Raw genomic sequence first — 22,240 nt, forward strand, 5'->3', positions numbered from 1 at the left:
CGTCTGAGACGCGCGGACAGCAGAGGACGTTACCAGACTGATGTCGTCTTAATGACGCGCGGACAGCAGTGGACGTTACCAGACTGATGTCGTCTTAATGAGGGACGTCGCTGATCGTCTGAGACGCGTGGACAGCAGTGGACGTTACCAGACTGATGTCGTCTTAATGACGCGCAGACAGCAGAGGACGTTACCAGACTGATGTCGTCTTAATGACGCGCGGACAGCAGTGGACGTTACCAGACTGATGTCGTCTTAATGACGCGCGGACAGCAGTGGACGTTACCAGACTGATGTCGTCTTAATGACGCGGACAGCAGAGGGCGTTACCAGACTGATGTCGTCTTAATGACGCGCGGACAGCAGTGGACGTTACCAGACTGATGTCGTCTTAATGACGCGCGGACAGCAGTGGACGTTACCAGACTGATGTCGTCTTAATGAGGGACGTCGCTGATCGTCTGAGACGCGAGGACAGCAGTGGACGTTACCAGACTGTCTTAATGACGCGCGGACAGCAGTGGACGTTACCAGACTGATGTCTTAATGACGCGCGGACAGCAGTGGACGTTACCAGACTGATGTCTTAATGACGCGCGGACAGCAGTGGACGTTACCAGACTGATGTCGTCTTAATGACGCGCTGACAGCAGAGGACGTTACCAGACTGATGTCATCTTAATGACGCGCTGACAGCAGAGGACGTTACCAGACTGATGTCGTCTTAATGAGGGACGTCGCTGATCGTCTGAGACGCACGGACAGCAGTGGACGTTACCAGACTGATGTCGTCTTAATGACGCGCGGACAGCAGTGGACGTTACCAGACTGATGTCGTCTTAATGACGCGCGGACAGCAGTGGACGTTACCAGACTGATGTCTTCTTAATGAGGGACGTCGCTGATCGTCTGAGACGCACGGACAGCAGTGGACGTTACCAGACTGATGTCGTCTTAATGACGCGCGGACAGCAGTGGACGTTACCAGACTGATGTCTTAATGACGCGCGGACAGCAGTGGACGTTACCAGACTGATGTCTTAATGACGCGCGGACAGCAGTGGACGTTACCAGACTGATGTCGTCTTAATGACGCGCGGACAGCAGTGGACGTTACCAGACTGATGTCGTCTTAATGACGCGCGGACAGCAGTGGACGTTACCAGACTGATGTCTTAATGAGGGACGTCGCTGGGTGTCATTCATCAAACGACGGCTGCACTGTAGAGATGCAGGAATTCAACATGAGTTTTAGTCCAGCGTTGGTGTTGATCTGCATTGGGGGAAACCAGCCCTGGACCTATTGGTTAATGTAGACCTGAATGTACACATGTAGCTAGATAGTTATTGTCTACATGTAGCTAGATAGTTCATGTAGACCTGAATGTACACATGTAGCTAGATAGATCATGTACACATGTAGCTAGATAGTTCATGTAGACCTGAATGTACACATGTAGCTAGATAGTTATTGTCTACATGTAGCTAGATAGTTCATGTAGACCTGAATGTACACATGTAGCTAGATAGTTCATGTAGACCTGAATGTACACATGTAGCTAGATAGTTAATGTAGACCTGAATGTACACATGTAGCTAGATAGATCATGTACACATGTAGCTAGATAGTTCATGTAGACCTGAATGTACACATGTAGCTAGATAGATCATGTACACATGTAGCTAGATAGTTCATGTAGACCTGAATGTAGTTAGATGGAGTGTAATGTTAACTCACACCCTGCTAACTGAGGATTCCATTGTGTCCCCCAAATTGCACCCTATTCCCTACAAAAGTAGTGCACTATATAGGGAATAGGGCCCTGGTCTAAAATAGTGCACTACATAGGGAATAGGGCCCTGGTCTAAAATAGTGCACTATAATAGGGAATAGGGTGCCAATTGAGATGTAACTCATGTGAGATTCATGTTGCTGACTGAAGCTAATCTTAACTGGAATAAACATTTATTTTAGAACAAGATTTGGATTCTATGACTTTGCACTTTTCTCCTCTGAGTGATGACATCACTGATGACGTTGGGAAGTCGACTTGAAGCGTCGTTGTACGTGTCTGTTGCAGTGCACTAGAAACTAGCCTGATTCTCTGTACACCAGATATTATTAATTAAACTGACTCCCCCCAGTCTGTTCTTTATGCTACTTTTGTAGTCCCTGTAAATCTCTAGTGCTGGGAACTACAAACCCCATCTATTCTCGACTCAGGAAGCAGAAGAAAAGGTGTTTCAGATGTCTTTTATTAACCTTAGCAAGACGCATAATAGAAAAATGATCAAAACATTCTCTACAAAAAATAAAACGATCAACTCGCTACAATGGATGAACACAATCTCATGGGGGGAGAGGGGAGGAGCTAAACGATATTACACACCAGGTCAACACAATCTCATGGGGGGAGAGGGGAGGAGCTAAACGATATTACACACCAGGTCAACACAATCAAGGGAGGAGCTAAACAATATTACACACCAGGTCAAGGGGAGGAGCTAAATGATATTACACACCAGTTCAAGGGGAGGAGCTAAACGATATTACACACCAGTTCAACACTTCCATCATCAAAACACAATTCTCCCCCCCACAAGGCCTTTCAAATGCTCCTGTGACCTACAACATAATCCGCTCAGTATTTCTGACCAGAGAGGAGGAGGTGTTAGACATTCAAGTTTCCCTTTGTGTTCCCTCACAGGAGTCTTCAGACCTCCCGAAAGTGATGTCATAGAAAAGATGGCGGTCCTGAAGGAAAGGAGATGAGGAAGGAAGGGAAGCTTGTTGAGTCCATCACAAAACGTGCTTCTAGGAAAGACCCACTCTTCCATAAGAGTTCAATACTATATCATTTAATATCGGATTCATTTCATTTACAAAAAAAACTGCAATTGAAAAAAAAAAAAAATCTTTGAAATTCCGTTTAAAGCGAGAATCCACCCAAGTCAAACATGAAATGATAACAGAACTAAAAGGGTATACTGAGCCAGCTGCAGTAGAGATGGGCGAGAGACAGAGAGACGAGGGGGAAGGTAGGTTTGACCAGGCACTAGTCTGTTAGTAGGTAGCAGAGGATGAGTTACTGTGAATAACAATACACAGACAGACACAGACACACTGCAGACAGGGCCTGGTTTGTACATGGTCCAGTCAGTCATTAGTAGCAGTGGTTGGTTGAGCGTCCGGCTCTCTGCAGTCTGCCTGTAAAGACTCCCTATATTGTGCACTAAGTTTGACCAGAATCCACATAGACCTCTGGTCAAAAGTAGTGCACTATATAGGGAATAGGGTGCTGTTTGATACACATAAGGTTGTGTGTCAGTGTTCTCAGATGGTCTGGTATCCAGCATGGCTCCTCTTCCTGCCGATGAGGTAAGCGATGAGAACGATGAGAACCAGGCCGGCCAGAGCAGCTCCCACGACGATGGGAATCAACATGCTGTCCTGATCCAACTGACACTCCTCCGCTAGAGGGAGGATGAGGAGGGAGGGGGATGTGGAGGGAGAGGGGGATGCGGAGGGAGAGGGGGGATGCGGAGGGATGAGGAGGGAGAGGGGGATGAGGAGGAGTGGGGGATGCGGAGGAGTGGGGGATGCGGAGGGAGTGGGGGGATGAGGAGGGAGAGGGGGATGCGGAGGGAGAGGGGGATGCGGAGGGAGAGGGGATGCGGAGGGAGAGGGGGATGCGGAGGGAGAGGGGGATGCGGAGGGAGAGGGGGTGCGGAGGGAGAGGGGGTGCGGAGGAGAGGGGGTGCGGAGGGAGAGGGGGTGCGGAGGGAGAGGGGGTGCGGAGGGAGAGGGGGGGTGCGGAGGGAGAGGGGGGGTGCGGAGGGAGAGGAGGGATGAGGAGGGAGAGGAAGAAAAACAGATGTAGCTCATGTGAGATTCATGTTGCTGACTGAAGCTCATCTTAACTGGAATAAACATTTATTTTAGAACAAGATTTGGATTCTATGACTTTGCACTTTTCTCCTCTGAGTGATGACATCACTGATGACGTTGGGAAGTCGACTTGAAGCGTCGTTGTACATGAATGATAGTGTCTGTTGCAGTGCACTAGAAACTAGCCTGATTCTCTGTACACCAGACATTATTAAATAAACTACAGAACTTCTAATCAAGGACACATTGACTAAGGGTAGAGAGAGAGGGGAGATGGATAGATCATATGAAAGTGTAGAGAGGAGATGGATAGATCATATGAAAGTGTAGAGAGAGGGGAGATGGATAGATCATATGAAAGTGTAGAGAGAGGAGATGGATAGATCATATGAAAGTGTAGAGAGGGGAGAGATGGATAGATCATATGAAAGTGTAGAGAGAGGGGAGATGGATAGATCATATGAAAGTGTAGAGAGAGGGGAGAGATGGATAGATCATATGAAAGTGTAGAGAGTGGAGATGGATAGATCATATGAAAGTCATATGAAAGTGTAGAGAGAGGGGAGATGGATAGATCATATGAAAGTGTAGAGAGAGGGGAGATGGATAGATCATATGAAAGTGTAGAGAGAGGAGAGATGGATAGATCATATGAAAGTGTAGAGAGAGGAGAGATGGATAGATCATATGAAAGTCATATGAAAGTGTAGAGAGAGGGGAGATGGATAGATCATATGAAAGGGTAGAGAGAGAGAGGAGATGGATAGATCATATGAAAGGGTAGAGAGAGAGAGGAGATGGATAGATCATATGATCATATATCATCCTCTGCTCTCATCCTTCTAGATCTATCGGCTGCCTTCGATACTGTGAACCATCAGATCCTCCTCTCCACCCTCTCCGAGTTGGGCATCTCCGGCGCGGCCCACGCTTGGATTGCGTCCTACCTGACAGGTCGCTCCTACCAGGTGGCGTGGCGAGAATCTGTCTCCTCACCACGCGCTCTCACCACTGGTGTCCCCCAGGGCTCTGTTCTTGGCCCTCTCCTATTCTCGCTATACACCAAGTCACTTGGCTCTGTCATAACCTCACATGGTCTCTCCTATCATTGCTATGCAGACGACACACAATTAATCTTCTCCTTTCCCCCTTTCCCCCTTCTGATGACCAGGTGGCGAATCGCATCTCTGCATGTCTGGCAGACATATCAGTGTGGATGACGGATCACCACCTCAAGCTGAACCTCGGCAAGACGGAGCTGCTCTTCCTCCCGGGGAAGGACTGCCCGTTCCATGATCTCGCCATCACGGTTGACAACTCCATTGTGTCCTCCTCCCAGAGCGCCAAGAACCTTGGCGTGATCCTGGACAACACCCTGTCGTTCTCAACTAACATCAAGGCGGTGGCCCGTTCCTGTAGGTTCATGCTCTACAACATCCGCAGAGTACGACCCTGCCTCACACAGGAAGCGGCGCAGGTCCTAATCCAGGCACTTGTCATCTCCCGTCTGGATTACTGCAACTCGCTGTTGGCTGGGCTCCCTGCCTGTGCCATTAAACCCCTTCAACTCATCCAGAACGCCGCAGCCCGTCTGGTGTTCAACCTTCCCAAGTTCTCTCACGTCACCCCGCTCCTCCGTTCTCTCCACTGGCTTCCAGTTGAAGCTCGCATCCGCTACAAGACCATGGTGCTTGCCTACGGAGCTGTGAGGGGAACGGCACCTCAGTACCTCCAGGCTCTGATCAGGCCCTACACCCAAACAAGGGCACTGCGTTCATCCACCTCTGGCCTGCTCGCCTCCCTACCACTGAGGAAGTACAGCTCCCGCTCAGCCCAGTCAAAACTGTTCGCTGCCCTGGCCCCCCAATGGTGGAACAAACTCCCTCACGACGCCAGGACAGCGGAGTCAATCACCACCTTCCGGAGACACCTGAAACCCCACCTCTTTAAGGAATACCTAGGATAGGTTAAGTAATCCCTCTCACCCCACCCCCCCTAAGTTTTAGATGCACTATTGTTAAGTGACTGTCCCACTGGATGTCATAAGGTGAATGCACCAATTTGTAAGTCGCTCTGGATAAGAGCGTCTGCTAAATGACTTAAATGTAAATGTAAATGTAATGTAAATGTAAATATGAAAGGGTAGAGAGAGAGGGGAGATGGATAGATCATATGAAAGTGTAGAGAGGGGAGAGATGGATAGATCATATGAAAGTGTAGAGAGAGGGGAGAGATGGATAGATCATATGAAAGGGTAGAGAGAGAGAGGGGAGATGGATAGATCATATGAAAGTGTAGAGAGAGGAGAGGGGAGATGGATAGATCATATGAAAGGGTAGAGAGAGAGAGGAGAGATGGATAGATCATATGAAAGGGTAGAGAGAGGGGAGATGGATAGATCATATGAAAGGGTAGAGAGAGAGAGAGGGGAGATGGATAGATCATATGAAAGGGTAGAGAGAGAGAGAGGAGAGATGGATAGATCATATGAAAGGGTAGAGAGAGGGGAGATGGATAGATCATATGAAAGGGTAGAGAGAGGGGAGATGGATAGATCATATGAAAGTGTAGAGAGAGGGGAGATGGATAGATCATATGAAAGTGTAGAGAGAGGGGAGATGGATAGATCATATGAAAGTGTAGAGAGAGGGGAGATGGATAGATCATATGAAAGTGTAGAGAGAGGAGAGATGGATAGATCATATGAAAGTGTAGAGAGAGGGGAGATGGATAGATCATATGAAAGTGTAGAGAGAGGGGAGATGGATAGATCATATGAAAGTGTAGAGAGGGGAGATGGATAGATCATATGAAAGGGTAGAGAGAGGGGAGATGGATAGATCATATGAAAGGGTAGAGAGAGGGGAGATGGATAGATCATATGAAAGGGTAGAGAGAGGGGAGATGGATAGATCATATGAAAGGGTAGAGAGAGGGGAGATGGATAGATCATATGAAAGGGTAGAGAGAGGGGAGGAGACTGATAGATCATATGAAAGGGTAGAGAGAGGAGAGGAGACTGATAGATCATATGAAATGGGGTAGAGAGAGAGGGAGATGGATAGATCATATGAAAGGGTAGAGAGAGGGGAGATGGATAGATCATATGAAAGTGTAGAGAGAGGAGATGGATAGATCATATGAAAGTGTAGAGAGAGGAGAGATGGATAGATCATATGAAAGTGTAGAGAGAGAGAGAGATGGATAGATCATATGAAAGTGTAGAGAGAGGGGAGAGATGGATAGATCATATGAAAGTGTAGAGAGAGGGAGAGATGGATAGATCATATGAAAGTGTAGAGAGAGGGGAGATGGATAGATCATATGAAAGTGTAGAGAGAGGGGAGATGGATAGATCATATGAAAGTGTAGAGAGAGGAGAGATGGATAGATCATATGAAAGTGTAGAGAGAGGGGAGATGGATAGATCATATGAAAGTGTAGAGAGAGGGGAGATGGATAGATCATATGAAAGTGTAGAGAGAGGGGAGATGGATAGATCATATGAAAGTGTAGAGAGAGGGAGATGGATAGATCATATGAAAGTGTAGAGAGAGGAGAGATGGATAGATCATATGAAAGTGTGAGGGAGATGGATAGATCATATGAAAGTGTAGAGAGGGGAGATGGATAGATCATATGAAAGTGTAGAGAGGGAGATGGATAGATCATATGAAAGGGTAGAGAGAGGGGAGATGGATAGATCATATGAAAGGGTAGAGAGAGGGGAGATGGATAGATCATATGAAAGGGTAGAGAGAGGGGAGATGGATAGATCATATGAAAGGGTAGAGAGAGGGGAGATGGATAGATCATATGAAAGGGTAGAGAGAGGGGAGGAGACTGATAGATCATATGAAAGGGTAGAGAGAGGAGAGGAGACTGATAGATCATATGAAAGGGTAGAGAGAGGGGAGATGGATAGATCATATGAAAGGGTAGAGAGAGGGGAGATGGATAGATCATATGAAAGTGTAGAGAGAGGAGATGGATAGATCATATGAAAGTGTAGAGAGGGGAGAGATGGATAGATCATATGAAAGTGTAGAGAGAGAGAGGAGATGGATAGATCATATGAAAGTGTAGAGAGGGGAGAGATGGATAGATCATATGAAAGTGTAGAGAGAGGGGAGAGATGGATAGATCATATGAAAGTGTAGAGAGAGAGAGGAGATGGATAGATCATATGAAAGTGTAGAGAGAGGGGAGAGATGGATAGATCATATGAAAGTGTAGAGAGAGGGGAGAGATGGATAGATCATATGAAAGTGTAGAGAGAGGGGAGAGATGGATAGATCATATGAAAGTGTAGAGAGGGGAGAGATGGATAGATCATATGAAAGTGTAGAGAGGGGAGAGATGGATAGATCATATGAAAGTGTAGAGAGAGGGAGAGATGGATAGATCATATGAAAGTGTAGAGAGGGGAGATGGATAGATCATATGAAAGTGTAGAGAGGGGAGAGATGGATAGATCATATGAAAGTGTAGAGAGAGGGGAGAGATGGATAGATCATATGAAAGTGTAGAGAGAGGGGAGACGGATAGATCATATGAAAGGGTAGAGAGAGGAGAGACGGATAGATCATATGAAAGGGTAGAGAGAGGAGAGGAGAGACGGATAGATCATATGAAAGGGTAGAGAGAGGAGAGGAGAGACGGATAGATCATATGAAAGGGTAGAGAGAGGAGAGGAGACTGATAGATCATATGAAAGGGTAGAGAGAGGAGAGGAGACTGATAGATCATATGAAAGGGTAGAGAGAGGAGAGGAGACTGATAGATCATATGAAAGGGTAGAGAGAGGAGAGGAGACTGATAGATCATATGAAAGGGTAGAGAGAGGAGAGGAGACTGATAGATCATATGAAAGGGTAGAGAGAGGAGAGAGACGGATAGATCATATGAAAGGGTAGAGAGAGGAGAGAGACGGATAGATCATATGAAAGGGTAGAGAGAGGAGAGGAGACGGATAGATCATATGAAAGGGTAGAGAGAGGAGAGGAGACGGATAGATCATATGAAAGGGTAGAGAGAGGAGAGGAGACGGATAGATCATATGAAAGGGTAGAGAGAGGAGAGGAGACGGATAGATCATATGAAAGGGTAGAGAGAGGAGAGAGACGGATAGATCATATGAAAGGGTAGAGAGAGGAGAGAGACGGATAGATCATATGAAAGGGTAGAGAGAGGAGAGAGACGGATAGATCATATGAAAGGGTAGAGAGAGGAGAAGAGACGGATAGATCATATGAAAGGGTAGAGAGAGGAGAGGAGACGGATAGATCATATGAAAGGGTAGAGAGAGGAGAGGAGACGGATAGATCATATGAAAGGGTAGAGAGAGGAGAGGAGACGGATAGATCATATGAAAGGGTAGAGAGAGGAGAGGAGACGGATAGATCATATGAAAGGGTAGAGAGAGGAGAGGAGACGGATAGATCATATGAAAGGGTAGAGAGGAGAGGAGACGGATAGATCATATGAAAGGGTAGAGAGAGGAGAGGAGACGGATAGATCATATGAAAGGGTAGAGAGAGGAGAGGAGACGGATAGATCATATGAAAGGGTAGAGAGAGGAGAGGGAGACGGATAGATCATATGAAAGGGTAGAGAGGAGAGGAGACGGATAGATCATATGAAAGGGTAGAGAGAGGAGAGGAGACGGATAGATCATATGAAAGGGTAGAGAGAGGAGAGGAGACGGATAGATCATATGAAAGGGTAGAGAGAGGAGAGGAGACGGATAGATCATATGAAAGGGTAGAGAGAGGAGAGGAGACTGATAGATCATATGAAAGGGTAGAGAGAGGAGAGGAGACTGATAGATCATATGAAAGGGTAGAGAGAGGAGAGGAGACTGATAGATCATATGAAAGGGTAGAGAGAGGAGAGGAGACTGATAGATCATATGAAAGGGTAGAGAGGAGAGGAGACTGATAGATCATATGAAAGGGTAGAGAGAGGAGAGGAGACTGATAGATCATATGAAAGGGTAGAGAGAGGAGAGGAGACTGATAGATCATATGAAAGGGTAGAGAGAGGAGAGGAGACTGATAGATCATATGAAAGGGTAGAGAGAGGAGAGGAGACTGATAGATCATATGAAAGGGTAGAGAGAGGAGAGGAGACTGATAGATCATATGAAAGGGTAGAGAGAGGAGAGGAGACTGATAGATCATATGAAAGGGTAGAGAGAGGAGAGGAGACTGATAGATCATATGAAAGGGTAGAGAGAGGAGAGGAGACTGATAGATCATATGAAAGGGTAGAGAGAGGAGAGGAGACTGATAGATCATATGAAAGGGTAGAGAGAGGAGAGGAGACTGATAGATCATATGAAAGGGTAGAGAGAGGAGAGGAGACTGATAGATCATATGAAAGGGTAGAGAGAGGAGAGGAGACTGATAGATCATATGAAAGGGTAGAGAGAGGAGAGGAGACTGATAGATCATATGAAAGGGTAGAGAGAGGAGAGGAGACTGATAGATCATATGAAAGGGTAGAGAGAGGAGAGGAGACTGATAGATCATATGAAAGGGTAGAGAGAGGAGAGGAGACTGATAGATCATATGAAAGGGTAGAGAGAGGAGAGGAGACTGATAGATCATATGATAGGGTAGAGAGAGGAGAGGAGACTGATAGATCATATGAAAGGGTAGAGAGAGGAGAGGAGACTGATAGATCATATGAAAGGGTAGAGAGAGGAGAGGAGACTGATAGATCATATGAAAGGGTAGAGAGAGGAGAGGAGACTGATAGATCATATGAAAGGGTAGAGAGAGGAGAGGAGACTGATAGATCATATGAAAGGGTAGAGAGAGGAGAGGAGACTGATAGATCATATGAAAGGGTAGAGAGAGGAGAGGAGACTGATAGATCATATGAAAGGGTAGAGAGAGGAGAGGAGACTGATAGATCATATGAAAGGGTAGAGAGAGGAGAGGAGACTGATAGATCATATGAAAGGGTAGAGAGAGGAGAGGAGACTGATAGATCATATGAAAGGGTAGAGAGAGGAGAGGAGACTGATAGATCATATGAAAGGGTAGAGAGAGGAGAGGAGACTGATAGATCATATGAAAGGGTAGAGAGAGGAGAGGAGACTGATAGATCATATGAAAGGGTAGAGAGAGGAGAGGAGACTGATAGATCATATGAAAGGGTAGAGAGAGGAGAGGAGACTGATAGATCATATGAAAGGGTAGAGAGAGGAGAGGAGACTGATAGATCATATGAAAGGGTAGAGAGGAGAGGAGACTGATAGATCATATGAAAGGGTAGAGAGAGGAGAGGAGACTGATAGATCATATGAAAGGGTAGAGAGAGGAGAGGAGACTGATAGATCATATGAAAGGGTAGAGAGAGGAGAGGAGACTGATAGATCATATGAAAGGGTAGAGAGAGAGAGGAGACTGATAGATCATATGAAAGGGTAGAGAGGAGAGGAGACTGATAGATCATATGAAAGGGTAGAGAGAGGAGAGGAGACTGATAGATCATATGAAAGGGTAGAGAGAGGAGAGGAGACTGATAGATCATATGAAAGGGTAGAGAGAGGAGAGGAGACTGATAGATCATATGAAAGGGTAGAGAGAGGAGAGGAGACTGATAGATCATATGAAAGGGTAGAGAGAGGAGAGGAGACTGATAGATCATATGAAAGGGTAGAGAGAGGAGAGGAGACTGATAGATCATATGAAAGGGTAGAGAGAGGAGAGGAGACTGATAGATCATATGAAAGGGTAGAGAGAGGAGAGGAGACTGATAGATCATATGAAAGGGTAGAGAGAGGAGAGGAGACTGATAGATCATATGAAAGGGTAGAGAGAGGAGAGGAGACTGATAGATCATATGAAAGGGTAGAGAGAGGAGAGGAGACTGATAGATCATATGAAAGGGTAGAGAGAGGAGAGGAGACTGATAGATCATATGAAAGGGTAGAGAGAGGAGAGGAGACTGATAGATCATATGAAAGGGTAGAGAGAGGAGAGGAGACTGATAGATCATATGAAAGGGTAGAGAGAGGAGAGGAGACTGATAGATCATATGAAAGGGTAGAGAGAGGAGAGGAGACTGATAGATCATATGAAAGGGTAGAGAGAGGAGAGGAGACTGATAGATCATATGAAAGGGTAGAGAGAGGAGAGGAGACTGATAGATCATATGAAAGTGTAGAGAGAGGGGAGATGGATAGATCATATGAAAGGGTAGAGAGGGAGAACGCTAGATTAGATCATATCCGGTACCTTGTGCAAACTGTCCTCTGGTGATGCCGAAGGGCTGGACCTGCAGGTGGAAGGTGTTGAGGGAAAAGTTCTGGTCTACAGCCAGAGTCTGTTCTGAACTACACATGTAGCTACGCCCCAGGGAGCCACGCAGGTAGTCCAGACTACTGTTACTGGTGTTGAACGGGGCTGGAGGGAGGGAGCGAGAGAGAGGAAGTGTAGAGAGGTAGAGGTGAACAGAGATCCAGACATTGTTATGGAACAGTAATTATTCAACAGAGAGAGAGAGAGAGACAGAGAGAGACAGAGAGAGACAGAGAAAGAGACAGGGAGTGGTGGTGGTGGTAATGGTGAGTGGTGGTAATGGTGAGTGGTGAGTGGTGGTAATGGTGAGTGGTGGTGGTGGTAAAGGTGAGTGGTGGTGGTGGTGGTAATGGTGAGTGGTGGTGGTAATGGTGAGTGGTGGTGGTGGTGGTAATGGTGAGTGGTGGTGGTAATGGTGAGTGGTGGTGGTGGTAATGGTGAGTGGTGGTGGTGGTAATGGTGAGTGGTGGTGGTGGTAATGGTGAGTGGTGGTAATGGTGAGTGGTGAGTGGTGGTAATGGTGAGTGGTGGTGGTGGTAATGGTGAGTGGTGGTGGTGGTAATGGTGAGTGGTGGTGGTGGTAATGGTGAGTGGTGGTGGTGGTAATGGTGAGTGGTGGTGGTGGTAATGGTGAGGGTAATGGTGAGTGGTGGTGGTGGTAATGGTGAGTGGTAAAGGTGAGTGGTGGTAAAGGTGAGTGGTGGTGGTGGTAAAGGTGAGTGGTGGTGGTGGTAATGGTGAGTGGTGGTAAAGGTGAGTGGTGGTGGTGGTAATGGTGAGTGGTGGTAAAGGTGAGTGGTGGTGGTGGTAAAGGTGAGTGGTGGTAATGGTGAGTGGTGGTGGTGGTAATGGTGAGTGGTGGTAATGGTGAGTGGTGGTGGTGGTAAAGGTGAGTGGTGGTGGTGGTGGTAATGGTGAGTGGTGGTGGTGGTAATGGTGAGTGGTGGTAATGGTGAGTGGTGGTGGTGGTAAAGGTGAGTGGTGGTGGTGGTAATGGTGAGTGGTGGTGGTAATGGTGAGTGGTGGTGGTGGTAATGGTGAGTGGTGGTGGTGGTAATGGTGAGTGGTGGTGGTAATGGTGAGTGGTGGTGGTGGTAATGGTGAGTGGTGGTAATGGTGAGTGGTGGTGGTGGTAATGGTGAGTGGTGGTGGTGGTAATGGTGAGTGGTGGTGGTGGTAATGGTGGTGGTGGTAAAGGTGAGTGGTGGTGGTGGTAAAGGTGAGTGGTGGTAATGGTGAGTGGTGGTAAAGGTGAGTGGTGGTAATGGTGAGTGGTGGTAATGGTGAGTGGTGGTGGTGGTGGTGGTAATGGTGGTAATGGTGAGTGGTGGTGGTGGTAATGGTGAGTGGTGGTGGTGGTAATGGTGAGTGGTGGTGGTGGTAATGGTGAGTGGTGGTAATGGTGAGTGGTGGTAAAGGTGAGTGGTGGTGGTGGTAAAGGTGAGTGGTGGTGGTAAAGGTGAGTGGTGGTGGTAAAGGTGAGTGGTGGTGGTAAAGGTGAGTGGTGGTGGTAAAGGTGAGTGGTGGTGGTGGTGGTGGTGGTGGTAATGGTGAGTGGTGGTGGTGGTAAAGGTGAGTGGTGGTAATGGTGAGTGGTGGTGGTGGTAATGGTGAGTGGTGGTGGTGGTAATGGTGAGTGGTGGTGGTGGTAATGGTGAGTGGTGGTGGTGGTAATGGTGAGTGGTGGTGGTGGTAATGGTGAGTGGTGGTGGTGGTAATGGTGAGTGGTGGTGGTGGTAAAGGTGAGTGGTGGTGGTGGTAATGGTGAGTGGTGGTGGTGGTAATGGTGAGTGGTGGTAATGGTGAGTGGTGGTAAAGGTGAGTGGTGGTAATGGTGGTAATGGTGGTAATGGTGAGTGGTGGTGGTGGTGGTAATGGTGGTAATGGTGAGTGGTGGTGGTGGTAATGGTGAGTGGTGGTGGTGGTAATGGTGAGTGGTGGTGGTGGTAATGGTGAGTGGTGGTGGTGGTAATGGTGAGTGGTGGTGGTGGTAATGGTGAGTGGTGGTGGTGGTAATGGTGAGTGGTGGTGGTGGTAATGGTGAGTGGTGGTAATGGTGAGTGGTGGTAAAGGTGAGTGGTGGTGGTGGTAAAGGTGAGTGGTGGTGGTGGTAAAGGTGAGTGGTGGTGGTAAAGGTGAGTGGTGGTGGTAAAGGTGAGTGGTGGTGGTAAAGGTGAGTGGTGGTGGTGGTGGTAATGGTGAGTGGTGGTGGTGGTAAAGGTGAGTGGTGGTGGTGGTAATGGTGAGTGGTGGTAATGGTGAGTGGTGGTAATGGTGAGTGGTGGTAATGGTGAGTGGTGGTGGTAAAGGTGAGTGGTAGTAAAGGTGAGTGGTGGTGGTGGTGGTAAAGGTGAGTGGTGGTGGTGGTAATGGTGAGTGGTGGTGGTGGTGGTAATGGTGAGTGGTGGTGGTGGTAAAGGTGAGTGGTGGTGGTGGTAATGGTGAGTGGTGGTAATGGTGAGTGGTGGTAATGGTGAGTGGTGGTAATGGTGAGTGGTGGTGGTAAAGGTGAGTGGTAGTAAAGGTGAGTGGTGGTGGTGGTGGTAAAGGTGAGTGGTGGTGGTGGTAATGGTGAGTGGTGGTGGTGGTGGTAATGGTGAGTGGTGGTGGTGGTAAAGGTGAGTGGTGGTGGTGGTAAAGGTGAGTGGTGGTGGTGGTAAAGGTGAGTGGTGGTGGTGGTAATGGTGAGTGGTGGTAATGGTGAGTGGTGGTAATGGTGAGTGGTGGTAATGGTGAGTGGTGGTGGTAAAGGTGAGTGGTGGTGGTAAAGGTGAGTGGTGGTAATGGTGAGTAGTGGTGGTAAAGGTGAGTGGTGGTGGTAAAGGTGAGTGGTGGTAGTAAAGGTGAGTGGTAGTAAAGGTGAGTGGTGGTGGTGGTGGTAATGGTGAGTGGTGGTAAAGGTGAGTGGTGGTGGTGGTAATGGTGGGTGGTGGTAAAGGTGAGTGGTGGTGGTGGTAATGGTGAGTGGTGGTAAAGGTGAGTGGTGGTGGTAATGGTGAGTGGTGGTGGTGGTGGTAATGGTGAGTGGTGGTGGTGGTGGTAATGGTGAGTGGTGGTGGTAAAGGTGAGTGGTGGTGGTAATGGTGAGTGGTGGTGGTGGTAAAGGTGAGTGGTGGTGGTGGTAAAGGTGAGTGGTGGTGGTGGTAAAGGTGAGTGGTGGTGGTGGTAATGGTGAGTGGTGGTGGTAAAGGTGAGTGGTGGTGGTAAAGGTGAGTGGTAGTAAAGGTGAGTGGTGGTGGTAAAGGTGAGTGGTGGTGGTAAAGGTGAGTGGTGGTGGTAAAGGTGAGTGGTAGTAAAGGTGAGTGGTGGTGGTAAAGGTGAGTGGTGGTGGTAAAGGTGAGTGGTGGTGGTAAAGGTGAGTGGTGGTGGTGGTAAAGGTGAGTGGTGGTGGTGGTAAAGGTGAGTGGTGGTGGTAATGGTGAGTGGTGGTGGTGGTGGTAATGGTGAGTGGTGGTGGTGGTGGTAATGGTGAGTGGTGGTAATGGTGAGTGGTGGTGGTAAAGGTGAGTGGTGGTGGTAAAGGTGAGTGGTGGTGGTGGTAAAGGTGAGTGGTGGTGGTGGTAAAGGTGAGTGGTGGTGGTGGTAATGGTGAGTGGTGGTAGTAAAGGTGAGTGGTAGTAAAGGTGAGTGGTGGTGGTAAAGGTGAGTGGTGGTGGTAAAGGTGAGTGGTGGTGGTAAAGGTGAGTGGTGGTGGTAAAGGTGAGTGGTGGTAGTAAAGGTGAGTGGTGGTAGTAAAGGTGAGTGGTGGTAAAGGTGAGTGGTGGTGGTGGTAAAGGTGAGTGGTGGTGGTAAAGGTGAGTGGTGGTGGTGGTAATGGTGAGGGTAATGGTGAGTGGTGGTGGTAATGGTGAGTGGTGGTGGTAAAGGTGAGTGGTGGTAAAGGTGAGTGGTAGTAAAGGTGAGTGGTGGTGGTGGTAAAGGTGAGTGGTGGTGGTGGTAAAGGTGAGTGGTAGTAAAGGTGAGTGGTGGTGGTGGTAAAGGTGAGTGGTGGTAAAGGTGAGTGGTGGTGGTGGTAAAGGTGAGTGGTGGTAAAGGTGAGTGGTGGTAGTAAAGGTGAGTGGTGGTAAAGGTGAGTGGTGGTGGTAAAGGTGAGTGGTGGTAAAGGTGAGTGGTGGTAGTAAAGGTGAGTGGTGGTGGTAAAGGTGAGTGGTGGTGGTAAAGGTGAGTGGTGGTGGTAAAGGTGAGTGGTAGTAAAGGTGAGTGGTGGTGGTAAAGGTGAGTGGTGGTAAAGGTGAGTGGTAGTACATATAATCTCAGTCCTGAAGAGACCGATCAGTGTAACATACTGGTACTATTTGGTCTATATGGACACTATTGATAAGAGGAAACACTAACCTGTCATATCAGACCAAGCTGCTACCACAGACAGACCAGTCAGGTGGTACCTGTTAGACGTGGTGTTCTGGAAAGACAAGAAACAACATCAGCCACAGAGGAGAGAGAATTGACAGACAGACAGACTGATAACCAGTCAGGCAGACAGGTAAACAGACAGGGACGCAGACAGACAGACAAAAGTGCAAAAGACTGAGACAGGTAAACGGTAGAGTGATGATGTCACCAGAGTAAACAGGAAGCTGAGGTTGGTGGCACTGCCCTGTGTCAGCACCAGGGTGGCGCTTGTGGGGTCACATGATCCTGAGCTGGTCGTCTGATTGGGCAGCAGGTTTACTACTTCCTGGATAGTCTGTCAATGAAGAGGAGAGGGATAGGTTATTGTGTGTTACTGGGACAGTGTGTGTGTGTGTGTGTGTGTGTGTGTGTTACCTTATTCTGTGAGGCAGAGAAGTGGGAGATGTTGAGCTGCAGTGCCATGCGGGCCAGCAGACAGACGGTCCCGTTGCTATTGGAGACAGAGTAGCTGCCCTGGTTAGGTGTTCCAGGGGGGGTGGGGATGGGGGCGGGGGCTGCTGTGGTGGTGGAGGGGGATGGAGGCGGGGCTGTGGTGAAGCTCTGGTCTGCAGTACACACACTCTCTGGGAAGAACAGAACAGACGGTTCAGACCAGCTATCACACAACACAACACGGGTCAATACCCTCATACTGTTCAGACCAGCTATCACACAACACAACACGGGTCAATACCCTCATACTGTTCAGACCAGCTATCACACAACACGGGTCAATACCCTCATACTGTTCAGACCAGCTATCACACAACACAACACGGGTCATTACCCTCATACTGTTCAGACCAGCTATCACACAACACAACACGGGTCAATACCCTCATACTGTTCAGACCAGCTATCACACAACACAACACGGGTCAATACCCTCATACTGTTCAGACCAGCTGTCACACAACACGGGTCAATACCCTCATACTGTTCAGACCAGCTATCACACAACACAACACGGGTCAATACCCTCATACTGTTCAGACCAGCTATCACACAACACGGGTCAATACCCTCATACTGTTCAGACCAGCTATCACACAACACAACACGGGTCATTACCCTCATACTGTTCAGACCAGCTATCACACAACACAACACGGGTCAATACCCTCAGACTGTTCAGACCAGCTATCACACAACACAACACGGGTCAATACCCTCATACTGTTCAGACCAGCTATCACACAACACGGGTCAATACCCTCATACTGTTCAGACCAGCTATCACACAACACAACACGGGTCAATACCCTCATACTGTTCAGACCAGCTGTCACACAACACGGGTCAATACCCTCATACTGTTCAGACCAGCTTTCACACAACACAACACGGGTCAATACCCTCATACTGTTCAGACCAGCTATCACACAACACAACACGGGTCAATACCCTCATACTGTTCAGACCAGCTATCACACAACACAACACGGGTCAATACCCTCATACTGTTCAGACCAGCTATCACACAACACGGGTCAATACCCTCATACTGTTCAGACCAGCTTTCACACAACACGGGTCATTACCCTCATACTGTTCAGACCTCACACAACACGGATCAATACCCTCATACTGTTCAGACCAGCTATCACACAACACAACACGGGTCATTACCCTCATACTGTTCAGACCAGCTATCACACAACACGGGTCAATACCCTCATACTGTTCAGACCAGCTATCACACAACACAACACGGGTCATTACCATCATACTGTTCAGACCAGCTATCACACAACACAACACGGGTCAATACCCTCATACTGTTCAGACCAGCTATCACACAACACAACACGGGTCAATACCCTCATACTGTTCAGACCAGCTATCACACAACACAACACGGGTCAATACCCTCATACTGTTCAGACCAGCTATCACACAACACGGGTCAATACCCTCATACTGTTCAGACCAGCTATCACACAACACAACACGGGTCAATACCCTCATACTGTTCAGACCAGCTATCACACAACACAACACGGGTCATTACCCTCATACTGTTCAGACCAGCTATCACACAACACAACACGGGTCATTACCCTCATACTGTTCAGACCAGCTATCACACAACACAACACGGGTCAATACCCTCATACTGTTCAGACCAGCTATCACACAACACGGGTCAATACCCTCATACTGTTCAGACCAGCTATCACACAACACGGGTCAATACCCTCATACTGTTCAGACCAGCTATCACACAACACGGGTCAATACCCTCATACTGTTCAGACCAGCTATCACACAACACAACACGGGTCAATACCCTCATACTGTTCAGACCTCACACAACACAACACGGGTCATTACCCTCATACTGTTCAGACCTCACACAACACAACACGGGTCATTACCCTCATACTGTTCAGACCTCACACAACACGGGTCAATACCCTCATACTGTTCAGACCAGCTATCACACAACACGGGTCAATACCCTCATACTGTTCAGACCAGCTATCACACAACACAACACGGGTCATTACCCTCATACTGTTCAGACCTCACACAACACGGGTCATTACCCTCATACTGTTCAGACCTCACACAACACGGGTCAATTCCCTCATACTGTTAAATTAAACACAATAAGTTAAGTGGTCAAAGTCAAACATGTAAAGGAATAACCAAAGTGTTGATGGTCAGTAAACAGTTGTTGATGGTTGACGGTCAGTAAACAGTTGTTAATGGTTGACGGTCAGTAAACAGTTGTTAATGGTTGACGGTCAGTAAACAGTTGTTAATGGTCGACGGTCAGTAAACAGTTGTTGATGGTCGACGGTCAGTAAACAGTTGTTGATGGTTGACGGTCAGTAAACAGTTGTTGATGGTTGACGGTCAGTAAACAGTTGATGGTTGACGGTCAGTAAACAGTTGATGGTTGACGGTCAGTAAACAGTTGATGGTCGACGGTCAGTAAACAGTTGTTGATGGTCGACGGTCAGTAAACAGTTGTTGATGGTCGACGGTCAGTAAACAGTTGTTGATGGTCGACGGTCAGTAAACAGTTGTTAATGGTCGACGGTCAGTAAACAGTTGTTGATGGTCGACGGTCAGTAAACAGTTGTTGATGGTCGACGGTCAGTAAACAGTTGTTGATGGTTGACGGTCAGTAAACAGTTGATGGTCGACGGTCAGTAAACAGTTGTTGATGGTCGACGGTCAGTAAACAGTTGTTGATGGTCGACGGTCAGTAAACAGTTGTTAATGGTTGACGGTCAGTAAACAGTTGTCGACGGTCAGTAAACAGTTGTTGATGGTTGACGGTCAGTAAACAGTTGTTGATGGTCAGTAAACAGTTGTTGATGGTCAGTAAACAGTTGTTGATGGTCAGTAAACAGTTGTTGATGGTCAGTAAACAGTTGTTGATGGTCGACGGTCAGTAAACAGTTGTTGATGGTCGACGGTCAGTAAACAGTTGGTCGACGGTCAGTAAACAGTTGTTAATGGTCGACGGTCAGTAAACAGTTGTTAATGGTCGACGGTCAGTAAACAGTTGTTGATGGTCGACGGTCAGTAAACAGTTGTTGATGGTCGACGGTCAGTCAACAGTTGTTGATGGTCGACGGTCAGTCAACAGTTGTTGATGGTCGACGGTCAGTCAACAGTTGTTGATGGTCGACGGTCAGTCAACAGTTGTTGATGGTCGACGGTCAGTCAACAGTTGTTGATGGTCGACGGTCAGTCAACAGTTGTTGATGGTCGACGGTCAGTCAACAGTTGTTGATGGTCGACGGTCAGTCAACAGTTGTTGATGGTCGACGGTCAGTCAACAGTTGTTGATGGTCGACGGTCAGTAAACAGTTGTTGATGGTCGACGGTCAGTAAACAGTTGTTGATGGTTGACGGTCAGTAAACAGTTGTTGATGGTTGACGGTCAGTAAACAGTTGTTGATGGTTGACGGTCAGTAAACAGTTGTTGATGGTTGACGGTCAGTAAACAGTTGTTGATGGTTGACGGTCAGTAAACAGTTGTTGATGGTTGACGGTCAGTAAACAGTTGTTGATGGTTGACGGTCAGTAAACAGTTGTTGATGGTTGGCGGTCAGTAAACAGTTGTTGATGGTTGACGGTCAGTAAACAGTTGTTGATGGTTGACGGTCAGTAAACAGTTGTTGATGGTTGACGGTCAGTAAACAGTTGTTGATGGTTGACGGTCAGTAAACAGTTGTTGATGGTTGACGGTCAGTAAACAGTTGTTGATGGTTGACGGTCAGTAAACAGTTGTTGATGGTTGACGGTCAGTAAACAGTTGTTGATGGTTGACGGTCAGTAAACAGTTGTTGATGGTTGACGGTCAGTAAACAGTTGTTGATGGTCGACGGTCAGTAAACAGTTGTTGATGGTTGACGGTCAGTAAACAGTTGTTGATGGTTGACGGTCAGTAAACAGTTGTTGATGGTTGACGGTCAGTAAACAGTTGTTGATGGTTGACGGTCAGTAAACAGTTGTTGATGGTTGACGGTCAGTAAACAGTTGTTGATGGTTGACGGTCAGTAAACAGTTGTTGATGGTTGACGGTCAGTAAACAGATGTTAATGGTTGACGGTCAGTAAACAGATGTTAATGGTTGACGGTCAGTAAACAGTTGTTAATGGTTGACGGTCAGTAAACAGTTGTTAATGGTCAGTGGTGGACAATAAGTGTGCGTCCCAAATGAGTCCCGGTCCAAAGTAGTGCACTATCTAGAGAAAGGGTGAGATTGGGGGCTCAGCCCAGGTGTTGGTGGCTGTACCGTTGGGGCTCAGATCGTCTCCTGTCATGTAGGCCTCCATCGTGACGTTTGAGAAGGTGACGGTGGCTCCTCCCACAATGACAGGGGAGGCGCTGATACATCTGTAGGTGGTGTTGACCCTAGCAACCATCCCTACAGAGGTCGTCTCCACAGTTACCACATCTGTCGAAAAACAGACAAGACACATTGGTCAGAAATCAAATAATAATCCATTCTGTGTGTGTGAAGCGTGACTCCATGTGTTAGTATGACTCCATGTGTTAGCATGACTCCATGTGTTAGTATGAGTGTGTGTGTAGCATGACTCCATGTGTTAGTATGAGTGTGTGTGTAGCATGACTCCGTGTGTTAGCATGACTCCGTGTGTTAGCATGACTCCGTGTGTTAGCATGACTCCGTGTGTTAGCATGACTCCGTGTGTTAGCATGACTCCGTGTGTTAGCATGACTCCGTGTGTTAGCATGACTCCGTGTGTTAGCATGACTCCGTGTGTTAGCATGACTCCGTGTGTTAGCATGACTCCGTGTGTTAGCATGACTCCGTGTGTTAGCATGACTCCGTGTGTTAGCATGACTCCGTGTGTTAGCATGACTCCGTGTGTTAGCATGACTCCGTGTGTTAGCATGACTCCGTGTGTTAGCATGACTCCGTGTGTTAGCATGACTCCGTGTGTTAGCATGACTCCGTGTGTTAGCATGACTCCGTGTGTTAGCATGACTCCGTGTGTTAGTATGACTCCGTGTGTTAGTATGACTCCGTGTGTTAGTATGACTCCGTGTGTTAGTATGACTCCGTGTGTTAGTATGTGTAGAAAAGGCCCATGGAGTTGGTGGAATACTCCTTTAATTAATTGCCATTTACTCAGCTGGGCCAGGGGCGCTTTAATTA

At 47.6% G+C, this 22,240-nt stretch overlaps 1 protein-coding gene across 1 annotated transcript in view; it reads right to left on the reverse strand.

Moving 5' to 3' along the window:
• Window positions 1–2,238: 2,238 nt before the first annotated feature.
• The window catches only part of LOC124026379 (lysosome-associated membrane glycoprotein 1-like), a 40,368-nt gene continuing 20,366 nt past the window's right edge, over window positions 2,239–22,240 (reverse strand). Inside the window, exons 4-9 of the mRNA XM_046339402.1 lie at window positions 21,353–21,514; window positions 16,969–17,177; window positions 16,763–16,888; window positions 16,537–16,603; window positions 12,139–12,306; window positions 2,239–3,474 (exon numbers count right to left, since the gene is read on the reverse strand). Of these exons, the coding sequence (XP_046195358.1) occupies window positions 3,335–3,474; window positions 12,139–12,306; window positions 16,537–16,603; window positions 16,763–16,888; window positions 16,969–17,177; window positions 21,353–21,514 (872 nt within the window). The 3' untranslated portion in view covers window positions 2,239–3,334. The remainder of the gene's footprint in view (window positions 3,475–12,138; window positions 12,307–16,536; window positions 16,604–16,762; window positions 16,889–16,968; window positions 17,178–21,352; window positions 21,515–22,240) is intronic.

This window comes from Oncorhynchus gorbuscha, unplaced genomic scaffold (genome assembly GCF_021184085.1).
Source record: "Oncorhynchus gorbuscha isolate QuinsamMale2020 ecotype Even-year unplaced genomic scaffold, OgorEven_v1.0 Un_scaffold_2710, whole genome shotgun sequence".
In the NCBI taxonomy this organism is placed as follows: Eukaryota; Metazoa; Chordata; class Actinopteri; order Salmoniformes; family Salmonidae; genus Oncorhynchus; species Oncorhynchus gorbuscha.